General features: G+C 34.1%; 2 protein-coding genes across 3 annotated transcripts; both read left to right on the top strand.

Annotated features, from left to right (window-relative positions):
- The first annotated feature begins 4479 nt into the window (after positions 1-4479).
- LOC113236426 (protein yellow-like) lies at positions 4480-16904 on the top strand. The gene is made up of 8 exons (XM_026472476.1): positions 4480-4574; positions 7089-7528; positions 7849-7970; positions 8999-9225; positions 11453-11567; positions 11992-12072; positions 15646-15756; positions 16077-16904. Exons 2-8 carry the CDS (start codon positions 7096-7098, stop codon positions 16218-16220), a joined length of 1233 nt encoding a protein of 410 aa, XP_026328261.1. The 5' UTR covers positions 4480-4574; positions 7089-7095; the 3' UTR covers positions 16221-16904.
- Positions 16905-21759: 4855 nt separating this feature from the next.
- Positions 21760-26042, top strand: LOC113236446 (lambda-crystallin homolog). 2 transcript variants are annotated; one of them, XM_026472514.1, is made up of 6 exons: positions 21760-21809; positions 23580-23767; positions 24822-25012; positions 25240-25415; positions 25581-25745; positions 25840-26042. In XM_026472514.1, exons 1-6 carry the CDS (start codon positions 21775-21777, stop codon positions 26036-26038), a joined length of 954 nt encoding a protein of 317 aa, XP_026328299.1. In that variant the 5' UTR covers positions 21760-21774; the 3' UTR covers positions 26039-26042. The 2 variants fall into 2 exon arrangements, with proteins under 2 accessions (XP_026328299.1, XP_026328300.1); XM_026472515.1 differs by lacking the exon at positions 21760-21809 and adding an exon at positions 21987-22015.
- The last annotated feature ends 868 nt before the right edge of the window (positions 26043-26910 follow it).

The raw sequence follows: 26910 nt of genomic DNA, 5'->3' as shown, positions 1-26910 counted from the left end.
CGTTACAGAGAAAAGTAAGTTAGTAAATAATTCTAGTAGAAGTACTACTAGAATTATTTAGTAGACTGTAGTACGTGATTACAGTGATCAAGCATAAAGAAAATATTATAATTATGAATACAAAGGACGAATATAAAGAAAAATTTTTTCGAACTGACAGGACTCGAACTTGTGTCTGTTTTTGCCAGACTCAGGCACATGTTGGCCCTAGATTGGCAAAAACAGACACAGGTTACAGTTTTGTCAAATCGAAGGAATTTTTCTTTGTGTTCGATCTTTGTATTAATAATTATAACATCTTAATAATTTTCAATTGTTTATTGCATATCACATTACAAATTTCAGATGGAACATTAATAGGTGGTATACATGTGACGCCCTGCAAGGGCACAGTAACGTCTAAGGGCTAAATTCATATATCACACTATTTAATTATATTAAATTATTACAATATAATATCGTAAGATTAAATTATTATGTCACATTATTATGATGCATTATTCATAATTAGAAATGGAAAACATACTTTATACAATACATCCATTTTAAATAATTATTAATGAGAGTTGTCGAAATTTTTTCATTTGTGTTATTATTGTTATTTGTCATCATATATATCGTCAAAAAATTTAAGCCATAATAACATTTAGTACAAGAAATGCCTTTAGTTGTTTATTGAATTGTGTAAGTCTTTCTAGGGATTTAATATAATTTGGTATGTAGTTATAAATTGTAATTATAACAAAGTAGTCGAGTAGTTTCACAAAAATAAGTAATAAACAATACTGAAACTGTATTTTATATAAAATGTTTCAGTCGATGACGAATTATTTTATTGTAAACTACAACAGAAAATAGGGTTTCCGACAATTATATTTATCTATTAAAATATTCATATTGTAAGTTGCTAAAATTAGATTTAGATTATCCATTTTTATGTGACCATTATTTTCTACAAGCTCTTAAGAGAAGCATTCTACTATCTACTCTTCTACACTACGAGACGTTATATGCTTTGGATATGATTTACCATTGTTTTAAATGCTTTATTTAGAATGAACTTGGTGCATAAATATTAAAGATTATAAACGTCATAGTCAGTCATGCATAAACAATTTCCAGGAAGTATATATGCTGTATATTTACATTTCATATTATTTTTGTAAACAGATAACAGTATTTTTAATAGGTAAGGAATCACGCACCTTAGCATAAGTAAGTATTCATTGATGAACGCTATTAGATACAGTCTCCCTCCTCTTTTAAACTGAACAAAATCTATTCTTCCTGTCCCCATATATGCCAATATTCATTAAAATATTTCAAAAAATGATAACAAAAAAAGATAGAAGAGATTTATTTATATTGATAACTGCCTACTTATACGGGGTGTAATCGTTAAGTGTGCCCAGGCGATTTTTCCGCAAATATAAGAGATATCAAAAACCTTTTAACTGATATCGAAAGTACGTTACCTAATGAGTAAAACTACATCAATAACTTCTTGAAAACAAAACTAGAAGTATCCAAAATTGTAACGTTAAACGCTCCTATATATTTGATATAACATGTTAAATTGTACCAATACGAACACATTCGTAGAGAGGCTTTAGTTTAGAGCAACTGCTTTGAATACAACATTTTGCACTTACTTAAAAATACACATTACTTTCTTTTCATTCAATTAAAAGATAGTTTTATTATCTTAAAGATAATTTTACTATCTTTTAAACTTATTGTTACCTTTTAAAGTAGGCCAACTAAAGCCTCTCTACGAATGTATTTGAGCGTTTAAAGTCAAAATTTTGGATGTTTCTAGGTTTATTTTTTTAAAGTTATTGATGTCATTTTACTCATTAGGTAATGTAACGTACTTTTGATAGGTTTTTGATACCTCTTTATTTACGGAATTATCACCTGGACACACTTAACGATTACACCTTGTATACTTCTATAATCACGTGCTGTTATAATTCTTGTATCAATTCGATAAATTTTATACTTTTACCCCATAAATGATATTTTTATTACCAATAACAAACTAAGTAAAGGGGACAAAAGATTATATTAAAACATATTTGTTATCTGTGTTGAGTATAAGTCACCAAGGTATTAGGTAAAAACTCATTTTTTTATACTATCAAGTGACGAGACGAACAAGTCGTGCGCCTGATGGTAAGCTACACGCATGACCATAACAATTGCAGTATCTTCAGAGCTTTAAATCGCCAAATATCTGAGAGGCACTGCCACTGCGCCCGTCACTCTGAGACATAAGTTGATATGTCTCATGTGCCTGTAATTTCACCAGCACCTTTACCTTTCAAAACCGGAACACAGTAATGCTCACATTACAGCTTGGCGGTAGAAATAGGTAAGGTGGCAGTATTTACCTGGACGAACTCTTTCACAAGGAGCTCTACTGCTACGACTATATAAATTGAATATAGTGAATTCTGAGCATTCGTCATGACTTCTTAATACCTGGTAGATATATAAATAAAAAATAAAATTTTTGCAGACTTTGTTTACGCTCAGAGTCTCAGTGGTGTAAAACACATATATGTCAAATTTCAAGAAGGTTGAATAATATTTAGAGGTTGCACACTTCGATCAATTTTGTAAAAGTAGACAAAAATACGATTTTTCAATGTTAATTATTTTTATTGAGAAAACTACAAGGTATCAGGTATGATCCGCGACCGAATAATGTAGATAAACTGACTTGACCTGACTAACAAACTGAAGAAATTGACAATTTAGAATGTCTCGGATCTGGGTGTTTGTATTCCCACTTTAAAGTACAATTAACTACAAAAAATTAAAGACATACATGAAAAGCCCATTAGTGCAAAGCACTTCAATATTCGAAATTTTACTAATATGAAATAAAAGTGACCAAAGTGTGCAACTCCTAAATATTATCAAATCTTCTTGAAATTCAGCATATATTTCTTAAACAACACTGAGACTCGGGGCGTAAGCAGTCTTATGAAAATCACATCTTCGGAAAAATAAAACACTCTAATATACATACATACACATATATGTGACTTTTTGTGTTAATATAATAAAAATATGTGTTTTCAATATTTTTTTGTGATGTTGGTTGTTTAAATTCTTTTTTGCCTAAGTGGTTGGTGAAAGGAGACCCGTGCCCAGCAGTGAGACGTATAAAATAGTTGATGATGATGATGAAGTGGGTGGTGACTCAAAAACTTTGGGAACCTAAGCTCTATAACATATAATGGAAAAATGTATGTGTCACTCAACGCAGAGGTTATGTGGTAGAGCGACAAAAAAGCGCTATAAGTATACTGTATTGAACTCAAACTAACCAATCAAAGGGTTCTTTGGCAAGAAAACAAAACTGCCACTTAATACAGTACACACTTAGCTCATTGCTATGGAGAATAGTGGTAGTGTTGTCTGTCTATCACTCCAATCGGGATATTAGTTACCTTTTTCGCTGTATAATAAAATTGGCGTGCTATAGCCGCCTTAGTTAAGAGATGTTTTTGGTAATTTGGGTTTTTCGCTTTAGTCACTAAATTGCGTAATTTTCGTTATTTCCATCATTTTCAAGACATTAAAAAAATGTAAACATACAAATTGGGATGTTTTTATACTGTGCGTGCTTAGAATATACTTAGTCTGGAGTCGTTTTTCCTTTTCAAAGTCCACATTTTAAAATTAAGGTCCGAAAAGTTCAAAAACAACTATTTACTTAACATCATCAAGTGTTACACAGAGAGCAATTGTAATGCCAATGTAGAGCTGATACAAGGGAATAAGTTGTGACAGGTACCTAAATATGCCTATCTGTATGGTACTAAATTAACGCGGAATGGTGGTTTTCAATAGAACGGATGCGTCTGTCACGGGGAGAGCCTTGAATTATACATGGTGTTACTGCGCAATCACGTCGAACATTAGCTTAACTATCGGTGGAAGGTAGTTAGACCTTTTGGAAAACTAACCATGTTTATTGGCGCGTCATGGTTCGCGTTGACGCCACCAGAACAGGAAAAGGTAGAGAAACGAAAAACGATAAGTTCGTCATATTGTGCTTTGCTGGAATTTTGTGTTTTTTTTTTAACTTTGATAAACGATCGTCACATCTTCGTTGATTTTTAATTATTATCAGTTTCACTACAAAATGTTACATTGTGAATTTGCATTAAGATGTGTGCACGCATAGTGCATTAGAAAAGCACATTAAGTGATACATATTAAACACTGTTTTTTTTTTACATTTTCTACTTTTATCACTGCTTCTATCTACTGTTGTGTATGTAAGCGCGATTGTAGTTTTTAGTAAAATAAAAATAAAAATTGTGATTTTTTTAAATAAAAACACATCGTGGCATATATTTGCCGATACGAATACATACTCTAGGTCTGCATCCCTTTGTTGTGTATCTGTCAGTCTACAAAAATATCTCTATAAGTACACTGCGTGGCAAAGTTGAAGTGAACATATAAAGACTCGCAAGGTATCAAACTGTTTAGTCTGTCTACGCGACTCCTAAAGACCGGTCGCGACCCTGTGTTCTCGCTCACCTTTATCACGCGTAAGTCAATTTATACTCGCATATAGAATATTAACATACTTTAAGGACTTAGTAAATAGCATAAATTAATCTTTCGTCATTAAATTCAAAACCTTTTGCAATAAAAAATAAGTGAGAGTGACGAGATTATATGAAGTGTGTATACAGGACGCACTCAGTACCTTAATTACCTAATCAACCATTGTGTAATATGAGATTATCAATTCAGATTGAATGAGTTAATTGTGATGGAAAGAGGAGCAAAATTTTGTCGCGCCTATTGATTCATTCTTTATTTATGACCCTTTTTTTAATCCGTTCGAAATAACTATGAAAATGTTATCATTGTTAACATTGTCTGAACTCATTAAAGTTCAAGTAAATTTTTATTCTAATTATCTACGAATAACGCTGAATTTTGTACATAGGGTTTAAATCTTAGTTTGAAGTGTCATACATTATTTGTTAGCAGTTGTCTAGCGTGAGACCTAGCCTTGGCTTTCAGTATACGAAAATTTGCCCTGTGTTGCTGCATAGATTCCCATTGCTTTATCAAATATCATATATGTTTATCTCGCGTAATAAATCAATGAATCTGTTCATTCTAATAACAAGTTTATTTTAGATTTTTTGCAAATAAACTATAACAAATATATCAACAAATATAACTATATTAAGTATGTTATTTGCATACCTTTTCCTCCAAAATAAAAGGCGTGGTTCATCGCCGGTCATACGAAAAAATTCGATTTGTTTTTTTTTTATTTGAGGAAGCCGTAAACATTCCTTTTGAGTTAACGGTTATGTATACATATTTATGCATAGCGCTATTCATCCAAACCTTAATAAAATAAATGGAAACCAAGTAACATTGTAGTAGTTTACGGTACCTAACTCTGCAAATTATGTTGGTCGTATTTTGAAAATACATTGAAAGCGTGCTGTCCAAGAATCAATTGTGAATACCTGGAATAATTGATTGCACTTTTTTCATTGTAACTTAAATAATTAGTAATTAAGTAACTATATTTAGTTATATACTTACTAATTGCACTGACACTGTAATTCGTTTAGTACTTTTAGTAATAAATGATAGACAAATTCCACAAATGAAAGTGATAGGCATATAATCGACTCGTCTTCTCAGTTTAGCGTATTTTTATTTACGTTCAATTCTGTCTTAAGTATTATACATTTCTTTGCCTCAAACACTGAAATGTTCATGCATTACATATAAATTACCGTTCAAAGACAAATACGTTAAATACTTTTAAATCATTTAAATAATTAAATAACGATTACGCGATTCAATAATGATAACTGTACGTATGAGTAACAAAAACGTGTTCATTAATATACTCTATTATTTATAGATATACCCTTATTAAGTTATGCATTAAGGCAAAGATGCAAAAAAATTTTCTCGTGTCGCTTAAATAATCTCTTAGTATTGTTATGTATGATACCGGTTGACAATGAAGACTGTGTTTTTCCATCATAGTGTAACGTGGTCGTAGTTGAGCTATTCATAGTATCCATAAATTTTTTTCTACAGTAATTTATTTAATCTATATATCATAATACTAAGGATGATATGTAACAACATTTAAATGATTAAATAATTTGGATTACCCATCAACTATTCAAAAATATAATTACAAGGCATAATTTTTAAGTTAGATATATTGAATGACAAAGGTATAAAAAGAGTTCCTGGAACATGCCTTGATTTTTTAAATTCATGTCAGTAAAGACCGGCAGACCTTGAGCAAGTTGCCGCAAAAACTCGTGACTTGTCGACATTCCTCCCTGACGAGAGATTTGCATCGGAAGTTGTCAACATATGCAAGTTTAAACTTTTACTTGTTAAGCCTGTGATTGTCATATCGACCAAAGCATTATATATAACGATTAAAGACAAAATCGATATCAATTTAAATTCTCTTAATAACACTTTGCAACTCTGTTGTGTAACCAACGCATCACAGTTCCCATGCCGAACGCATAACAAGCTCGATGTGCTTGGATAAGGAAGAGATGATACTCCAGGTCGTTTCAAAATAATAAGATCACAACCACCCGCAAAAACGTGAGCCAGCTATCTTTATTATGGTGTTAGAGACCCGAGGCGCTCCAAGTCACAATGCAGTCATTACCAACAGTTACAACACTGAGATATCATGCTGCGTCGGCGCCGTACTGTCGACGAATCAAGCCTTAAAACAGTCGAGATGGTTTATTGAGGACGTGCGACATCTCATATACGCAACTTTAAATTCAAAAGATTTCGAAATTGTTTTTACGAATTCGTTTATTGTATTATGAAATGTATTTTAATAATAAGTACTGGGACAAAAATATTTTTAATTTTGAGTGATGATCATAATTATGAATAATTTCTTTTTAGTAGATTATGTAAAGTCACAAACAACAATTTAACGACAGAAACGTGAGAGATTATTAATTGAGCGTCTAAATACTTTAGACTGTCTAACTAGGACGCGCCTTGTTTCATGATACTTGATTATGTTGCAGTACGACCATGAGAACCATCGGTCTCGTAGTTGCGCTGTCTGTGGCGTCACTTTGCGGAGCAGCGACCCAGCCCCAACTACGCTTTGCGTGGAAACAAGTTGACTACACTTGGGAAAGTCCAGCCGACCGTGAGAACGCAATCAAAGACGGCAAATTCGTACAAGCCCACAATCTACCCCTTGGACTAGCGCGCTGGAAGAACAAACTCTTCGTGACAGTACCGAGATGGAAAAACGGCGTTGCTTCTTCATTGAACTACGTAAACATTGATGGACCTCAAGATCAGCCCTTAACACCATATCCGTCATGGAAAGACAATTTAGTGGCTGATTCAGCGAAATCGCTGCCTTCAAATAACTCAATAATTTCCGTCTTCAGGGTGTATGTAGACGCTTGTGACAGACTTTGGGTTATGGACAGTGGCCTAGCCGATATTCTTGGTAAGTGAAATCACATGAAGTTCTTTTGCAAGGGTTAAGCAGATTAAGTAAAAACGTAATGAGACACGTGATAAGGATTAATGTTAGTGCACGGATATAGGGAGTCTAATTGGCCCAGGTTTAGCCGTAATAAGGATGTGATTTTATACAGTGCACGTTAACATAGCACAAATTATGATGATTAATTACGTACAAGTACTGAACACTTTCTCGTTATACTAGTTTATTAAGGTGGAACGCACAGAAATCACATTGACCTGGGAAATCTTGTGGCGTCATTTTTTGTGTTTTCGAATGATGTATCAAAATATGTATTTCAGGGTCACCAAATCAAGTTACCGGTCCATCTCTTGCTATCTTTGACTTGAAAACTGATCAGCTCATCCACAGATATTGGTTCAAAGTTGATGATATGAAAGAAGACTCCTTCTTTGCTAATGTTGTGAGTATCCACAATAAACACAAAAAATTACTCAATTTATGCTGTCTTAATTTATGCTGTTTTCTTTTAAAGTGTATTACAATATTTATACAAAACGATTGTATTGTACAGAGAAGGGCAGTGGGTTATAACGCAATCAACCTGACCAGGTTTTAATCAGGTTTTACCCAAAGCCGGGTTTTAACCCATTTTCATCCAAAATCGTGCAAAATAATTAATAGCAAAAACATTACTCGCGTAAAATAATATGGAATTTGGTATAATTCCATACTTATTAGAAATTTCGATACAAAATATCTTTTTTAAACGAAAAAGAGGGAACTTCATAAAATACCCACCTTTCCTTGGACTCTCACTTACAAAGGTTTTATTTTTGTAATATATAAGAGCGCAATCATGACAAAGTATCACATGACAAGGGATGCACATTACGATAAATTTTTTTGAAAATCAATACAAATATATAACAAGTTTTTGTGTAGATTCATTTCAATACAATTTTGGAGCGAATCGATTCAATAGAAAGGAGAAATATGTAAGCAAGCAATAAATATTTTGTAATAAAATCATTACATTTGAACAAAACTCAATTTGTAAACATTTAGCTGTAAATTGTTTTTGCCCTCGATTTCGGACGTTAATGGGCTTTAACCCGATTAAAACAGCCGTTAACAAAGCAGATTAAAACCCGGGCGCTTGCCCATCTCTGGTACTGTGAGATTGTAAAAGATCGGATTCACATTTTTATGGACATAATTGTTCAGAGAGCTGTGCTTGAGCAATTTTCAGGTTAGTTTTCTCTACTTAATTTCGGTGACAATTTTTGTTACTTGAATATTTTACAATTTTATCTTGAAGTGTTATTTAATACTCTAGTGTAGTATTCTCAAATATTATTTTATATTTCACGATTATTTACTCGAATGCTTAAATAATATGTTAAATAATGCTTAAAACATTGCCACCTAAATTAGGTAGAGAAAACTAACCTGAAAGTTACTCATTTGTATTAAAATGTTCTATATTAGGTGGTAGACGTAGACAAGGACACCTGCGACAACGCGTTCGCCTATATCCCTGATTTGGGGGGCTACGGAGTTGTAGTATACACTCTGAAAGAAAATGACTCTTGGAGAGTGTCACATCACTATTTCCACTTCGACCCGTTGGCTGGACAATACAACGTTGGAGGCATTGAGTTCCAGTGGACTGATGGGGTGTTCGGATTGGCGCTGTCGGAGCCGAGGGAAAATGGGTGAGCCTTACTATAACGAAGTATTTGCATTGTTAAGCAGTAATGTCAGCATTACTGTGTAGCGGTTTTGAAGATTAAGAGTGTAGGTGAAATTACAGGCACATGGGACTTGTCAACCTATGTCTCAAAGTGACGGGTGCATTAGCAATGCCCCTCAGAACTTTGCTATTTAAAGCTCTGAGTGGCACTGCAACTGGACAGGCCTGTAGATTACCATCAGGCGCACGACTTGTTCGTCCCTTCTTTTGATATTATATTTAAAAAAAAGTAATTTAATAATAAATGCGTTCTTTAAACTATCTAGACGTAGTGAACTAATTGAACAAATAAGTAATTGGAGTTTAATAAATAATATAATTGAATTTATTATATTACCATTTCTCAATTTTGCACCAATGATCGTTTAGATAGACAGAATGGGAGAACGTATCACGTACAAACTAGCCTTGCGGTTCGCGCCTATAAACAGATAACTGTTGTTACGTAACAACTTGTACTAAGGAAAACAATGTGTAGTGTAACAAATTACTTTTCATGAGTCATATATTTAAATTCACAAAGAACTACTAACGGTTACACAGAAACTTTATATTGATAGCATGGACCCTTAATTGATATTAGGTACATGTGAAATTACACGTGTGTCATCCTGGTGTTCGTGTTGTCGATGATTCTAAACACACAGACGGTTTGAAGACCCTTAATCTACGGAGAGACGTTGGTTCTCTGTGTGTTTACTACCCTCTTTACAATGGGAAGTGCTCAGAGGAACTTTTGGAACTGGTGCCATCATCACATTTCCGCCATCACACCTCCCACCAAAGGAGTAAAGCCTATCCCCACGTCTTTGATGAGACACATCGTGAGATCACGCGGGCATTACTACAAATGTGGAATGGTCACTCTACTGAATTTCCATTGCTCTATGACATGGGGTTCTACAAAAAGCATGTCAACAGGGCTCTCAAAGTCTGGCAACGCATTGGCAGCCCGTGTGATGTTGCAGATGTCTATGACGACTGTCTGTGACGACACTACCTCCCATCAAGTCGCTTGTGTGCTCGTTTGACTTCTACTTTACATAAAAAAAGAAAAGTTGCATTGGGTTATATATAGTACACCGCCTTGGATTGATGATGGATTAAAACACTCACCCAGAGGGACACCTTTGTTCAGAAATATTTAACTTGAATTGCCTCTATGTATGTATTTAGCTGACACTTCTAAGTACGCGAAGTAAAGTTTCTAAAACAGATACGATTTGTAAGGTTACGTGGAGTTGTCCATAAAGTTTCAAAACTACGTTTTTTAACTTTACAACTGTATGTTACTCAGTGAGATATATTTATGGTCAGCGAAAGACTGAGATGGTCTATGACTTATGCAAGTATAAACAGTTTATCGGCTCGACACTGACCCGAAAACAAACAACACTTCGCCGAGGTCATGTCGACGGTCAAAGCACTGCTTTGATAAAGCCAATGAAGCATAAATTACTATTTAATAGTGAAATTAATTGCAATAATGCAGTTTCAAAATTGAAATTTTTGTACTTAACGATCCGTGTAGTCGACTTTTATTTGCCTATTTATTTTATTTTGTCTGTTTTGTGATTCAACACGCATAGTTAGTTAACACCGTCACCATTATCGTGTCTTCAACATAGGAAAATAATAAAAAAAATATGTGTGAAACTATATTCAATAGGTGTCTCTAGTTATTTTTAAATGCGCGTATGTGGATCTGGATATATGTATATGCATGTACGAAAGAGTTTCTGATGATCATATTTATGTATTTTTTTAAATCTTATACCAATTGTATGACGACCACAGTGACACAACAGCTTAGACTGCAGTACCAATTTGGGGAAAATGTACTTTTTAAATAGGTTCTGATCTGGTGTTCTGGGAAGTGCCCCGGAGTGAATTCCGTAGCTCTGGTATTCATAGTAGAGTGATCAGGCGATTGGTGTGGTTGCCTGGCACATGATGTTGTTATAATACATATATTATATATTGTACAACGGTTGGAAAAATAATTCCCTTTTTTCCATCCACTATTCAATCTCATAGCTAAATTCTTTCCAGTCCTTATTGAACTCATCCTACTTCCCATTTACTTTTTCCTTGGATTTTTCTTTCTTTAATTTATTTTATATTACGTACTCTTTAAAAGATACATAATACTTACATGTTTTTTTATGCTAAAAATTCCTTCTTTATAGCTACCGTACCATGTTCTTTCACGCATTCTCAAGTACAAAGCAATTCTGCGTATCAACGGAACTCCTGCGCAACTACACTAAGATTAACAAGGAGGAGGCGTTCCACGATTTCAAGGTACCAACCAGTAATACTAACTACCATTAAAATAATACCAACTTGCTAATACCGTAAAATTTGTATTCAGTAATCGTTAGAATTTTTATGTGAATGTACAGGTACGATGTTTTTAAAATGTATTCAATGTTACGAGCATTACCATACAATGGGTATCACAAAACGTAAAATTATTTGTATTTGTACAGAGATTGGTTTTAGTTTGTACCATTCGCAATTTCTTAAAATATTTACCTGTTTAATAAGTCATTTTAATATGACTACATTTTTTTGAAGCGGAAGCAGAAAAAGTTCTCGTTAAAAAACACGTTTATTTTTTACAGTTTAACGGAACATTTCGACATTCTAAAGTTATTTACGTGTCGGCATTGATATCTTGTTTTTTCAAGTTTGTAAGCATAATTTTTGTATTTTGCCTTCACAGCTGTTGGGCGACAAAGGTGAACGGTCCCAGGCCTCGGCTAGCTTCTACGATCCTAAGACCAATGTGCTGTTCTATACACAGGTGATTGAATGTCTATTTTAAGCGCGATACGCCGAACGCGTATTTATGTGCTGATGTAAGCTTCTAAAACAACTTTAATGGAAATAAGGGCCATAGGGCATGTATAAGTAGCTGTAAATCTAAAGTCAAGTATACATTATAAATGCAGCATTATAGTGCTAGGGTATGCAAGTATAAATCCTCTAATTAACCATAATTAGAGGCGGAATATTTTCTTCAAATAATCATCGAAATTGGTTCAGAAATGTTGGAGTAATCGTATATCATTTAACTGCTTTCGTGGTCGAACGGTTACCATGCTGGACTGCCACACAGAGTCCCGGGTTCGATTACCGGGCCGGGACAAATATCTGTATGGCCTACATTTTATTTATCTCGTGAGTTTAGGTGTAATTTGTGGTTGTCTATGTCTGTGTGCATGGCACCTGCGAGACAGGATTTTCCTAGTGCGGGGCTATGTTGAGTGTGTGTGCGTTATTTACTTATTATTTATTATTCTTGTAGCACTTAGTAATTACAAAATTACGTTCATCTTAGTAACAATCTTTATACCAATTATGCAATAGGCAAGTAGGTAGTTATCAGTTGGTAGTCATAATTTTAATTTGCGAAACGAGTGCACTTAATGAGCCTACCGTCGAGTTATGGGTCGCAATAAAAATGTGTAATTCGCATGATTAAGATCATTGAGGATTATATAAATGACACCTTTAGACTCAAGTAACGTAAACGAAAAAAACGCAATCTTTCGGGCAAAAATTCGTTTTCTTTTTCATTAAACAACAAATAATTGTTTCTTGACCTAATTTTTTTTATGTTTATAACAAAAATGGAATTAAATTATGACAAAGGGCGAATGGAAAAAATAAAATGGACTGAAAAGACATCAAATGAGGAAGTTTTGGAAAGGGTTGGGGAGGAGAGATGTCTTTTGAATGCAATAAAGAGGAGAAAGGGAACAAGTTTGGACATTTGTAGCGTTATGACGAATTTGTGAGAGTAACCATTGAGGGGAGAATAGAAGGGAAAAGAAAAAGAGGAAGTCCAAGAATGGTGTATAGTGAACAAATAAAAAAGAAGATCAAAGGGAACAGCTGTAGAGAGGTCAAAGAACTGGCTATGAACCATGAGGAGTGGAGAAGGCTTCACCGACAAGAGTCTAAAATCTAACAATTCTTCATTCTATAGCATAGTTAAATGAAGGTGTCGTAATAGTGCGAAATGCGGATTTTAGAAGCTAGTGTCCTTTATGTTATTGTTATGTTATATCGCGTTTTTCAACCACACCAATTGCCTGGTCTCAAACTAGGGAATTTCCTGTAATATGAGCATCAGAGCACCGGAATTCACTCTGGGGCATTCTCAGAACACCCAGACCAGAACTAATTTAATAAAGTTCATTTCACAAAATGGTCCTACCGGCAATCGAACCCGAGAGGTCCCGGCGCCCACAATGCAAACCGTTAGGGCACCGAGGTCGTCAAATTTTGCTGCAAAAGTAACATATACAATGTTCTTTATTAGCCAGACTGCTAAAATGAAAAAAAAAAAACGATTTCGAGACGATGGTTTATACTGTAAGTAATAGTCTCACATAAAATGTTACGATTTTTGAGTGTACAATAGGCATACATAAAATTAAATACATCACTTGAGGTATTATTCTTTTTTCCGTCTCATGAACAATGTGTGGTATTTAGTCCACGCGGTTATTTGATAGGTCATCTATGCGGTTGCTGTGGCCTTAGTATTACTTTGTCGTTATTATCTCACGGCAACCTTTTCATATATTAGATGCATTATATAATAATTATTGGAGTAATTCCATAAAAAATCTAAAACCTGACTATGAATAATTTAGTACTTATTTTCAACAGTATCAATCAAACAATCAAATATTAATTTTAATAAAATCTTAGTTAAAACCACTGTGAATGCTAATTAATGAATATTTGGAAAATTCTGTTGGAATTTTTTTACACTTTTATTTTTTTATTTTGTATTTTTTACTTATTTCGTATTCACACATTTTACCAGGTACATAGTAAGGCACTGAAAAAGTACCTTACTATGTATCTGTAGAATAAAATGAGTATGTGTTTTAAAAGAGTTATTGAGTTTATTAATCAGTAATCTTAAAATAGTTTTTTTAAGTATAACAAAAGTACACTATACCAGTTATTTTTAAATATCAATCGTCCAATAAATATCGGATTTATTTATTACTAAATAAGGCAACCCAAATTATATGTAAATTGTGTTCAAGAATCACATTATTTTTCTTTTCAACTATAATTTATGTCATTTAACCTCTAGTTTGTCTAGTTAGTTCTAATTATACGTAATAATAAATTAATGATTCTCGTTCTTCTTATAATACTTTTAAACATCAAGGACAGGTTGCAAGGTTTTAAATATCAATCACCAATAATACTTGTATCGGATTTATTTATCACTAAATAAGGCAACCCAAATTATAAGTAAATTGTGCTTAAGAATGACAGCACTTTTCAGCTATAATTTATACCATTTTTTTATAAATATTTATTAATTAACGCACATACTTAACACACGCGCTCAACATAGCCCCGAACTAGGGAATCCCTCTGTGTCGCGGTTGCCATGGACATACAGACAATCACTTATTACACCCAAACTCACGAGAGAAATAAATGTAGGCCATACTAATATTACTCCCGGCCCGGGAATCGAACCTGGGACCTCTGCGTAGCGCGGCAGTACGGCATGATAACCGTTCGACCACAGAGGCAGTTCAAATATACGTAATAATAAAATTAATATCGAGTTCTTAGGTTTTCGCGATTGTTACACATAGACAACCGTGACCTGTAAAGTTTGTTGGTTTGTTTGAAAAAACAAATTCACGCGATTTAAATCCGGAAAAATAGTTTCATTTCCTAAATAAAATTAATGATTCACATTTTTCTTATAACATGTTTAAACATTAGTACAAACAAAATTGACAGGTTGCATATTCATGGCAGGAAAAGTTAAAACTTACAGCTTTTAACTAACTGCTTATTTCCAAACAAACCTTGTGTAGCACACAAAGTTTATTAGCATAAAGCTACTGAGATTAATACAACTATTGTATAAATAAAAAATTCTTACAAAAAGTGCATTTTTAAAAACTTGTTTGACGAAAATTGTAAAGTTTTTATTCTAAATTTAATTAATATTACAATTTTATTGTAATTAACTGTAAAATCTATCCTATGGCGAATAATATTACACTTAAACCTCATGTTTGAACTGCCAGGTATGTGTTTGCACTACAGACCAATTTGCACTTTTATTGTACACCTTATTACTTGCGTCGACATATTTTCATGAAGCGAAACAACTATAAAAAGTTCCAGGATTGTGCAATATTTTATCCGTAACATTTGCCAATACGGACTATTGACTATTATTTATGCAAAATAGTTTATGATTTCAATATCCATTTAACATGGTGATAGAAATATGGTTTCGATACGCGTTTACAATAACACAATAACGTATAAGTCATGTAAATTCGTAACAACAAAGTTGCTTTTTTGGAATTTCCAGGTGAACCATGACGGAATAGCATGTTGGAACTCCAAGAAGCCCTTTACAGTTGAGAACAACGTGTTGCTCTTCAGCGATCCGTCGCTTTACGAGTTCCCCAATGACTTGAAGGTTGTTATTTTAATAATATAAAAATGTATGTTTATGTATGACAATAAACTTCAAACCAGCTGTACCTGGCACTAAGTAGAAGTATTTTTAAGGTTAACATTTGCCGTAACTATGTCTTTTATCCATCTCCCAGATATATCCCTTACTTATTTACTTCGATACTCATGGGAAAATAATAGAAGGGACAATTTGTATTGAACACTACTACTCCGATCTGAAGATAATAAGCCATTAAATAAAGAAAGATCGGTTAATAATTTTAATGTAATAAATTATTCAATTTCATTTATAATTAAAATAATATAATAATATCATTTCAGGTCGACGACGAAGGTACTCTCTGGCTTCTAGTGGATAAACTCCCAAGGTTTATCTACAAAGAACTGGACGCCAATGAGGTCAACTACAAGATTTACAGTGTTAGCACCACTGCCCTTATTGCACGCACTGCTTGCGAAGCTTAAATTTTTATATACCTGTTGTGAATATCAATTATGCCTTTGTTTACTTAAAGGAAAATACGCGCATTTAGCTCTATTTGTGGTTACGTATATCTTAGAGTCCATGATCAGAGTACTATCATAATTGAACAGAGGTCACCATTTTAAACGTTAGAAGTTTTATTTGTATTAAGTTGTTTGAGAATATTTTAATGCACATGCATTTAAGTATAATTTTAAAGTTAAGTTTTGTTAAGGAGATTTTGATGATGATAATTTTAGGACGCATCTTGATAACTTCGTACTTGTCGTCTAGAGTAAAATTTCCAAAAAGTATGAGACTCTATGTGTTAATTTATGTAATCATTGATATAAAGAAGATCTTATTCATTATTGTATTGCATTTTATGTTAAAAAATTGCATCTGCTGAAAACAAAAATATCTAAGGTCAATTTTATATGTAACAATCTCAGTTTAACTGTTAAATTATGTGTCATTTCTTTATGAGTAAAGCACGTGTATACATATAATATACATATATCGCACTGTTAATACAATAGTGTATTAACTCAAAAAGTGGACTTTCTCAGAATCAATGAAAACCGAATTACTCACTTACCGCAAAAAATAATTACAATTTATGTATGTTATAGTTTATTATAGACACTTAGACACTTAAAAAATATATTTAAAAATAAAACTGAAAACATAATTCAATATTTTTGAATAAGGATTATTTTGGCCAGAACTAGCTCACATAAAGTGTGTCTCATTTTGAGTTAAGTGGATATCTTTTGATTATTTCTTACAATATCGTAACGACGATTTTTTTGACGTGTAGAGAATCAAATTTTACTTTCAGTAATGATATAATATTAAATTTCACATATTTAGAGTTACAACACTATTGTAATAGTAGTGCGATATACCGTACGATTATAAAGATATAATAAGGTACTATGTATATTTCAGTATTATTTATCTAATCTGCCATTTCATTCCATGACTATGATCTCATATTATTTGAACACTTAACTATTTAATTAATAATTACTTACATTATCTTCGGGTCAATTTAGAAAACCTAATTAACCAGCCCAAGAGAGTGGAACATCCCGCCTCCCATGGACATGTACTACAGACGACACAGGACAGACCGTCTTGGAGAAGAGTGACCAGAAGGGCCGACCCGAAATAAATGGGAATAAGGTCAGGCAAAAGAAGAAGAAGAAATCAATTTAGAAAACCTATCGCAGAATGACAGAATATTCTAATTAAAGATGGGCAGTCAACATAAAATTTTTCGGAAAAATATGCAATTTTTGTTTCGATTTTTTAAAATAAAGCACACATTTTAATATCTGGTGCGCAAACTTGTCAACTAGAATGCAATAGAATTTTAATTGTACCTCTACCACACAGGATGTCAATTCGCAATATTCGGTAATAATAAAATAGTCGTCTCTCAGTCTGCACTGGGTGCCAAATAAAAAAAATACTTTAAGTTTCATGGTTACGGTCACCAGTAAACTGCAAAACATGTTTTGAACAAAACAATCAACCTCTATATTCATTATGTACCATCAATTAATTGTAACTTGTAACAATTTTTATCAAACATTTATTTGGTGACTGATATACTACTTTTTATGGATACAAACTTTGTAAACTAGTGGCAATAAAAAATGGAGATGTTTCGACAAGTTTATGTAATAATTAGGCACAAGGCCACTTAGGTACTTAGTAACTTTTTTAAAGAGCTTTTAAAGTGTAAAGTTATAAGTGTTGGTTTGATTGCACTTTTATTAACCACAAATAAATCCGGCTATAATAGTCCTCTGTAGGACTTCGGCATGTCTGAGATATAATCTAATTAGTTTAGAAATGGAAATATACATGACATATTTGACACATACCTGGTTAGTATTTTACTAAAAAGAGTTTGTAATAAATTTAATAAAAATTGTACGTGATTTGTATTCCATATTTCTGATAAGTTATCCCTTACGTACGGTTTAGGGTCGAAACACAAAACTTCGATGCGACGTCGCATCGCAGAAATCTACGAGGTCGCACAACGCATTGCGAGAATTTGTGAATTGCTCCGCATCGCGCATTCCTGCGATGTTAATCTTTTTTGGGTTTTTTTTTCCTATACTTTCTTATCAATAATAGCAGTGCAACCTGGTGGAACACTCTTTTTACGATACATGTCGTTACCTAGTTTAAAAAATACATTCAGTACGGTTGATGATCGTCGATGCCTTACCGTACGAAATCGCATCGCAGCAATTCATGTCGCAGTTTCCTGCGTTGCGAATTCGCATCGCGCCGATTCGCAGTTATGTGTTTCGGTCCTTATACCTAGTAGTTCCGATTGTGATACAACACAACAAGGGCGCCTATCTGACACCATCAAAATGTCGGCATTATCTTTCACTATATATCTAGCGCTATCCTCAGCTGGTTTAAATCAATCACCTGTTTAGGAGAATGAAAGATTATGAGAGAGTGTATCCCAAGTATTTAAGAAAAAAAACAGCAATCTGTGTGGGGCTTACACGAGGCCATCGAGTATATAACCAGAAATAGAGACGAAATGTCATTTAATTTGTTTGAAAACTATTCTGCCATATCATTACTGTGACAACTGCGCTCCGATTGACTAGCCCGAGTTCGAAACAATTGACGAGTGTCGTCAACTGTTTCACTTCAAATCGACCAGTTAACTTGAGCTTTGCTGTAATGGACGAAACATACAAAATTACATGTTTAATATTTAATTACCGATGAATGTGATTCCGTTTGTTTTGTAATTAGATGCTTTGCTGTTTTTCCCACACCACCGAATAGAACAGTACGGCATTGTTAGAGATATTATCTTTATTACAATAAATACAGAATATTTTTTGAAATATACGGAGACGTACACACAGGTCAGTAGTTGGTCTGTCTATATTTCAGTGCAAACGGGAGTTGATATTAGGGGTTAAAGTATGAAATTGCCGTTTTATTGCAATAGGTTCTTTGAATTTTCATAGGATCTTCATGGTTTGAGGTTTTCGAATGAAACTTTTTCCAAATGGTTTCTGTGATTTTTTTTTTAAATTTGAAACATTTGAATATCGACTTTCAATTGTTTTGTTATTCAATTTAGACAAGAAAGATGGATACTGCGAAAATTCGAGTGATTTTTGAATACGAGTTCCGACGCGGAACTAACGCGGCAGAAACAGCCCGCAATATCAATGCTGCGTTTGGAGAGGGGTCTACTAATGAACGCACCGTGCGATTTTGGTTTAAACACTTTCGTGATGGAAATTTCGACTTAAAGAACGAGCCACGAGGAAGACCGCCCACACAGGTGAATAACGATGAATTAAGAGAGATAGTGGAAGCCGATCCTAGTCAAACTACCCAGGAATTAGCGGCATGGTTTAACGTTACCTTACCCACAATATTGACTCACTTGCGTCAAATCAATAAAATAAAAAAATACGAAAAATGGGTGCCTCATGATTTGACTGATCTGCAGAAAGAAACGCGTGTTGAAACTTGTGTTGCCTTGTTGAACCGGTACAGAAATGAAGGAATATTGGATCGAATTGTAACATGTGATGAAAAGTGGATTCTTTATGATAACCGGAAAAGAAAAATGCAATGGCTGACCCCAGGTCAAATGCCACAACAACACTGTTGCAAAGCAAAACTTACCAATAAAAAGGTAATGGTAACTGTTTGGTGGTCTCAGCATGGTGTTATAGTTTTCTCCGATCTGGTCAAGCAATAACGGCAGATGTCTATTGTGCCGAACTCCGAACCATGTTGACAAAACTAGCAGTAAAACAGCCCCGACTCATGAATCGATCTTCACCATTATTGCTCCACGACAACGCGAGACCTCACACAGCACGAGAAACCATTTTGACCCTTCAGGAACTGCAGTTAGAAACCATTCGTCATCCTCCGTATTCACCAGACCTTGCTCCAACGGACTACCATTTTTTTCGTGATTTGGACAATTATCTACGTGAAAAGAAGTTTTCTTCCCAGGAGGCAATACAAAATGCTTTCACACAGTTTGTGCAGTCTAGATCGTCGGAGTTCTATCGCAAAGGCATTAATAACCTTCCCATTAGATGGCAGCAATGTATAGATAATAATGGCAACTATTTTGATTAAATAAATTTGTTAAAAATTTAAAAAATAAACAATTTAGATTTTCAGTACAAATCGGCAATTTCATACTTTAACCCCTATTATTTATAAGAGCTGTATCGCTAATGTGTTACCAGGAATAAATGACCCTTATTTCGTCTCTATTTCTGGTTACATACACGATGCACGAGGCATATAAAAAATTGTTCTGATGTTGGCCATAGATCTTCCTTTTACACAAACTATTTCGACATATTGCACATACAAACATATATGTATAGTCATTTTATAAGTATGTGTTTTATTATGTGTAGATTTTAATCGCACAAGATATATAAATTTTTGACATACATTTTAGAATATTTTTCTATGACACCAAGTGACGGGACGAACAAGTCGTGCGCCTGGTGTTCCATAGCAGTTGCAGTGTCACTCAAAGCTTTAAATCGCAAAGATCTGAGGGACACTACTATTGCGCCTTCACCCTGAGACATAAGTTGACTAGTTTTATTTGCATATAATTTCTCTAGCAGTTTCCTTTTAAAACGGTAGCGCAGTAATGCTCACATTACAGCTTGGCGGTAGAAATTTTTAAGGTGGGAGTACGAACTCTTTCATAAAAAGTTTTACTGCTACTAAATATATTTAAATATTAAATAAATGTCGGCTCATATTCACTAAAAAATTAAATTTTATTGCGCTACATAATCATAATAATAATTTTCTAACCACGTATGTACTTATCCCGTAGGTAAAACTATTATTTAAATTTAGTAGCAGTAGAGCTCCTTGTCTAAGAGTTTGTCCAGGGAAGTACTGCCATCTTACCTAATTCTGCCGTCAAGCAGTAATGTGAGCTTTACTGTGTTCCGGTTTTGAAGGGAAGGGTGCTGGTGAAATTACAGGCACTTGGGACTTGTCAACTTATGTCTCAGGGTGACGGGCGCAGTGGCAGTATCCTTCAAATCTTTACGATTTAAAGCTCTGAGTGGCACTGTAACTATTATGAACAGGCGTGTCGCTTACCATCAGGTGCACGACTTATTCGTCCCGTCACTTAGAATCATAAAAAAAACAATATTGTAGTCCCTAAACATTGATAAACAAAATTTAGGTAGGTAATTTAAGGAGGTTGCTTTCCATATCATTGATAGTGTGATCAAAAAGTATGCCATATTTGTTCTGATAACTAGTTTACAATCGGGCAAAATTACAAATGCGTTTGTTGGAGAATGTCAGTACGCTTAGGACAGATGTGGCGAGGTAGAAGGAGGTAATTTTTGTATTTGGTGCGATATTAATTCTAATTTTCGCCGAGCTCAAGTAAGTTTGTCGCAGTGGTTACGAGAGAGGCGAGTTCGTACAGGCAATGTCATTCAGAAGGACGGTACGGTATAGAGTGCACGCAATACTACAATCATGTTTAAAAAGGAAAAAGTTGGCATCGTTGGAAGGTATGGATTTATAATTCTATTTTTGTGTAAACATTGTAAGTGAGATTATCGACATGAGGTTACTTCTGGATAGGATGCTTTATCTGTAAAAAGGGTAATAAATGATTTACTAAAGCAATGTGAGCCGGAGATTTGACACATATTTTAAAGTATACCTATGTGAAAATTTTATTGCGGCGGCGTGAAGTTTCCATGACGATAATACAGTAGGTATCGTTAAAAAGGCATTCGGCGTTACCTGATCTGACAATTGTTTACATTTTATTCTCCTAAGTGTTACTGAACGGACATACCTACTTCAGCTGTTGACCTTTGTAATCATTACAAAGAGAACAAATTAAACATTTAAATTCTCTATAAACATTTATAAATAATTATACCATCTTTAAGTATTGATGGGGGATCAAATATTTTCGCGGATCTAAGTAATATGGTTGGATTTTTCTGGTGCCAATTTTCAAATCAATAATAATTTATATAACGTGTATTATAGAGTAGTAAGTGTAGATATGAACTACTCGACGCAATTTTAGTCCAACCGGCTTTTGCCGGTATAGCCATATGAATATATTAGTAAACTCCGCTCATAACCTAAACTTACCACGCCCATTTATGTATCAAATCTTTTATGTAAGTAAGGTTACCTTGATGAATGTAAACAGCTAGATACGATTTGTTCGTTATTACAACGTTGTTTTATGTTATTTATATCTTTGTATGTAAATCTGTGTTGTTTCGTCCTATGTATGTATGTACATATAAACACTATTTGTGTTGTATATTTTTTACTATATACAGTAGGAATAATTTTATACATATATCTAGATTGGGATATTGTGGACATTTATTTAAAAGGTTTGTTAAACATTTTTTCTGTTTTTTCTTCTATTTATTTTTAACCTGTTATTAGTCACTTTTCTTGAAGTAGAAAGTTGTGTCCGTCTGTGGATTGTATGTTGAATTAACAACCATTGAATACATCGAACGTTTTAGTGGAAAGTGATAAAAGCAATGCAATCAAATGAAAGACTTAAATATAATAAATAAAAAATTCTGTCTATTTAGTTAAATGCACATAAATAATGTAAATTCTAATCTAGGTACTAATTGTACACTTAATTAATAATCGTTATTTGCTCGTCTTTCATAAAAAAAAACATAGTGCTTTAACCAACCTGGCTTTATTCAATTAGGCGACCAACTGTTTTTGTAATAAATACATAATCATAAAGAATTTAATATAAGCTGCGTAACTTTGATATAGCGCCTACACACGGTGTCTCTATTGTGAAGTTATACGAGTTATATGGTTTGTTGTTATATTTGGGAGCTTTTTTGTCGTTACAAATCATTATCTACAAGTTAAAAGGTTAAAAGTGACGAGTCCTGAACTGCTGATAACAGATACTGAAATACGGCAGATGGCTCTATAATAAACAAGATAAATTATCTTTAAACAATATTGGTTTCTTGTCTGTTTTCTAAGTGCATAATAGTAATATTGTATCTACAGCTTCTAATTACACATTTTACAGATAAACAGTTTGGTACTTGGTATTAGCAGTTAGCTAAAACAAGATCAACATAATCTGTTCAGATATTAAAGACAGCCTAAAAATAAAAAGTTAGTAATGAACCTACTTAATTATAGTTGCGGAATTTTTAATCTCATAAGTGTGTATAATTTTGGATCCTTCTGTAATGCGAACCCTTGGTGGTTTGTTAGACTTTCTATTATTATGTACCATAATATAATGTGTTGTTCTCCAGTGGCCTAATTGGGCGATCATGGGCTATGTTGTTCGCATCAGTAGGGTACCAAGTGACAATCTACGATGTGGTCCCACAGCAGGTGACGGACGCTTTGGTTGATATCGAGAAGCAGTTAAACGTTCTGGAGAAAGACGGTCTTCTGCGCGGGCATTTGAATGCTGAAAAACAATTTCAGTGCATCAAAGGTATAACAATCTTTTTTTATATAGAAGTAAGAATTTAATTGAGCCTGAATGGACGTGACTTTGTTTCCTACTGAATATTGAAAGTGAGTTCAAATAAACTTCGAAATCTATGATGCCAACAAGAAAATTTTTATTTATATAAACCGTACCTATTTCTGCCGCCAAGCAGTAATGTCGCAGCAGCAAGCAGTAAAGGGTAAGGGTGCTGGTGAAATTACAGGCATAAGGACATTGTTAACTTATATCTCAGGGTGACCGGCGCAGTGACAATGCCCCTCAGATCTTTGTAATTTAAAGCTCTCAGTGGCACTGCAACTGTTATGGACAGGCGTGTCGCTTACCATCAGGCGCGCGACTTGTTCTTCCTATCACTTGGTATCTTAGAAAAAAGATTCCACAATGTATGTAAAAAATTTATATATCATGTGGGATTAAAATTTACACACAATAAAACATATATGTATAAAATGGCTATACATATTAATTTGCATGTGCAATATGTCGAGATAGTTTGTGTAAAGGGAAGGTCTATGGCCAACAGTAGAACCAATTTATTAAAATATGCCTCGTACAAGTCTCACACATATATTGCTGTTTTTTTCTTAAATACTTGGTATACACTCCCTCATAATCTATCGATCTCTTAAACTGGTGACTGATCTAAAGCAGTCGAGGATAGCGCTAGGTATAATGTGAAAGACAATGTCGATTTTTTTGTATTTCAATTAATTTTATTTTTTTATTAAAAAAGTTCGCATATTATATGAGATGGATCACCTAATGGAAAGTGACGATGAGGTCGAGGATGGAGCATGCGCATCTAAATAATACCTATTCCCTCTAGGAAACATGTAAAAAGTAACCTACCCTTTTGTATACCGTGCCAGACGCTATACCAAGTAAGCCACGGAACGAACCACCGGACCTCACGAATTTTTCTATGTGCTTGCGTCGTGTCTTTGTATTTGGTTTTTCAACAACTTTTTAGTCGTAGCGCCATCTATATATAATATCAATTCAATAAAAATTTTAAATATCATTTTGTAATTTTTAGGTTCTTCGGATCTTGTAACAGTGGTTAAAGATGCTATTTTCGTCCAGGAATGTACTCCTGAGAGTCTAGATATGAAGAAAAAAGTATTTCAAGGTTTGGATCAAGTGGTTAATGACAAAACTATTTTGTCAAGTTCCACAAGCTGCATTCTACCGTCAAAGTTTTCGGATGGTCTAAAACATAAGTCCCAGGTATGAAATGACGAAGTTCAAATTTATAGCTATAAAAAGTCCGCATTGATAATCATAACGCCGCAAATTCGGAACGGCGGCGGCGGTGCATTCAAGATTTGGGCGTATGACGTGTGTTTTGTGTTGTTGTTGTCTTGAACGCCCCGCTGAACGCACCACCACCGTCGCGAATTTGTGACATAAGAGTTCATATTGAATGTTCGTTAATGTGTTTTAATATTTCTTAGGTCATCGTGTCTCACCCAGTGAATCCGCCTTACTACGTACCTTTGGTAGAAATCGTTCCTGCGCCATGGACCAAACCCGAAGTGGCTAAGAAGACAAGAGAAATAATGTTGGAAATAGGACAGGAACCCGTTTCTTTGTCTCGTGAAATTGATGGATTCGTACTCAATCGCATTCAGTGAGACAAATATGGTTATAAAATTTCAGTAGCTCTTCTTTTGTTTCTTTGTTATCCGTAAATATTTTTTCGTTTTAATAAAGAGCTACTTCTATTTGTAGAAATTCTTTTGCAAAAATATTTCCAAAAATAGCATAATTTAATAAAAATGATTATTCGTTATAGATACTCAATTCTCAACGAGGTTTGGCGATTAGTAGATGACAAAATCGTGAATGTAGAGGACGTCGATAAAGTTATTTCTGAAGGCCTTGGCATGAGATATGCTTTCCTCGGAGCATTTGAAACGGCCCATCTTAATGCTGAAGGCATGCAGAATTACATTGATCGGTAAGTTAGAAAAGTTTGTTCTCAAGAATGTAGATATTACTGGCGTAGTGTTGAGTGTGAATTCAAATGTTTCAAAATGATTTTTCAATTACAGGTATGGCGAAACAATCAATCGTGTAAGCAAGACCATGGGTGAAATCCCGCATATGCCCACCAGCCCCGCCGCCAGCTCTATCTGCGATCAACTGAACCGTATGGTACCTCTCGACCGACTACAGGAGCGCCGCGCTTGGAGAGATGCCTGTCTTACACGTCTTTCAATTCTCAAGAGGGAAATGAAGGCCAAGAAGTAATAGGTTTATAAAAACATTGCCCACATCCAGTTCAGTAAAAACGAGCTATTGTTAACGCCTTCATAAATCGATCAATAAAATAGTTTTTGCTACGTACTAATCAGTTTTTTCATTGTACTGTAACAATGTTAATTAAAGTTACATACACGTCTTTTCATTACGTGAATTCAATAAAATTCATTTCCAAAATAGGCTATTGTCAATTTAGTTGATTCAGTATTTTTTTGAGAAAATGTGTGTATGTCATTTATCACCCCTTGTTACGGCTCATATAAAATGGTGGGATGTGCAAAATGAGAATGTAGGTACATAAACAAAAAGGGGATTCACTATATGCTACTAAAGCAAGCTGTACTCGTTGCGACAGTTGCATGGATCGTCTCACCTAGCTCGGGTTATGCGAGAGGCGTTTCTTATAAATACTTAGGTTGGTGCGTACGACACTAATTGTAACGTGAGTAACCTTTTGGAATGGCTAAACAACTTACAACGCGACATATACCTCCCAATCTTACCTTTTTTGATCATAATCCTAAATAGCATCGAAGCAAAATACTTTCCCATAAGCATTTTGATGTACTCGGTTGTGTGTCATTGCCATGTTTGCCTAGAATTTTCAAGTCTGCGGTTGCTATCTAACAATGCAAATTAAGACGCATTCTAAAATAAAATACGAGTAGTCTGCGATCCTTCTATAAATTATCCTAAAATAATAGTAATATTTGTCAAACGATTGTGACCAATCGTTATATATATATATAGTCAGGATCGGTTAGGAGGGTGTAGTTCTTACTCTACATGTAAGAGATCGGAAAGTCAAACGATAATTTAGTTGTGCGTGTGCAAGGACCCTTAATAAGGCGTACGGGGCT

Source organism: Hyposmocoma kahamanoa, unplaced genomic scaffold (genome assembly GCF_003589595.1).
Source record: "Hyposmocoma kahamanoa isolate Upper Pololo Valley unplaced genomic scaffold, ASM358959v1 92, whole genome shotgun sequence".
Lineage (NCBI taxonomy): Eukaryota > Metazoa > Arthropoda > Insecta > Lepidoptera > Cosmopterigidae > Hyposmocoma > Hyposmocoma kahamanoa.
The sequence above is the reverse complement of the archived record's forward strand: the minus strand, read 5'-3'. Positions and strand labels throughout refer to the sequence as shown.

Excerpts from the sequence above, each read along its gene's own strand:
- LOC113236446 (XM_026472514.1), top strand. The coding sequence starts at position 21,775 with ATGTTTAAAAAGGAAAAAGTTGGCATCGTTGGAAG. Across the intron at positions 21,810-23,579 it reads AAAGTTGGCATCGTTGGAAG|TGGCCTAATTGGGCGATCAT; the intron begins GTATGGATTTAT and ends GTTGTTCTCCAG. Across the intron at positions 25,416-25,580 it reads TTCGTACTCAATCGCATTCA|ATACTCAATTCTCAACGAGG; the intron begins GTGAGACAAATA and ends TATTCGTTATAG.
- LOC113236426 (XM_026472476.1), top strand. The coding sequence starts at position 7,096 with ATGAGAACCATCGGTCTCGTAGTTGCGCTGTCTGTGGCGTCACTTTGC. Across the intron at positions 7,529-7,848 it reads TGGCCTAGCCGATATTCTTG|GGTCACCAAATCAAGTTACC; the intron begins GTAAGTGAAATC and ends TATGTATTTCAG. Across the intron at positions 12,073-15,645 it reads ATGTGCTGTTCTATACACAG|GTGAACCATGACGGAATAGC; the intron begins GTGATTGAATGT and ends TGGAATTTCCAG.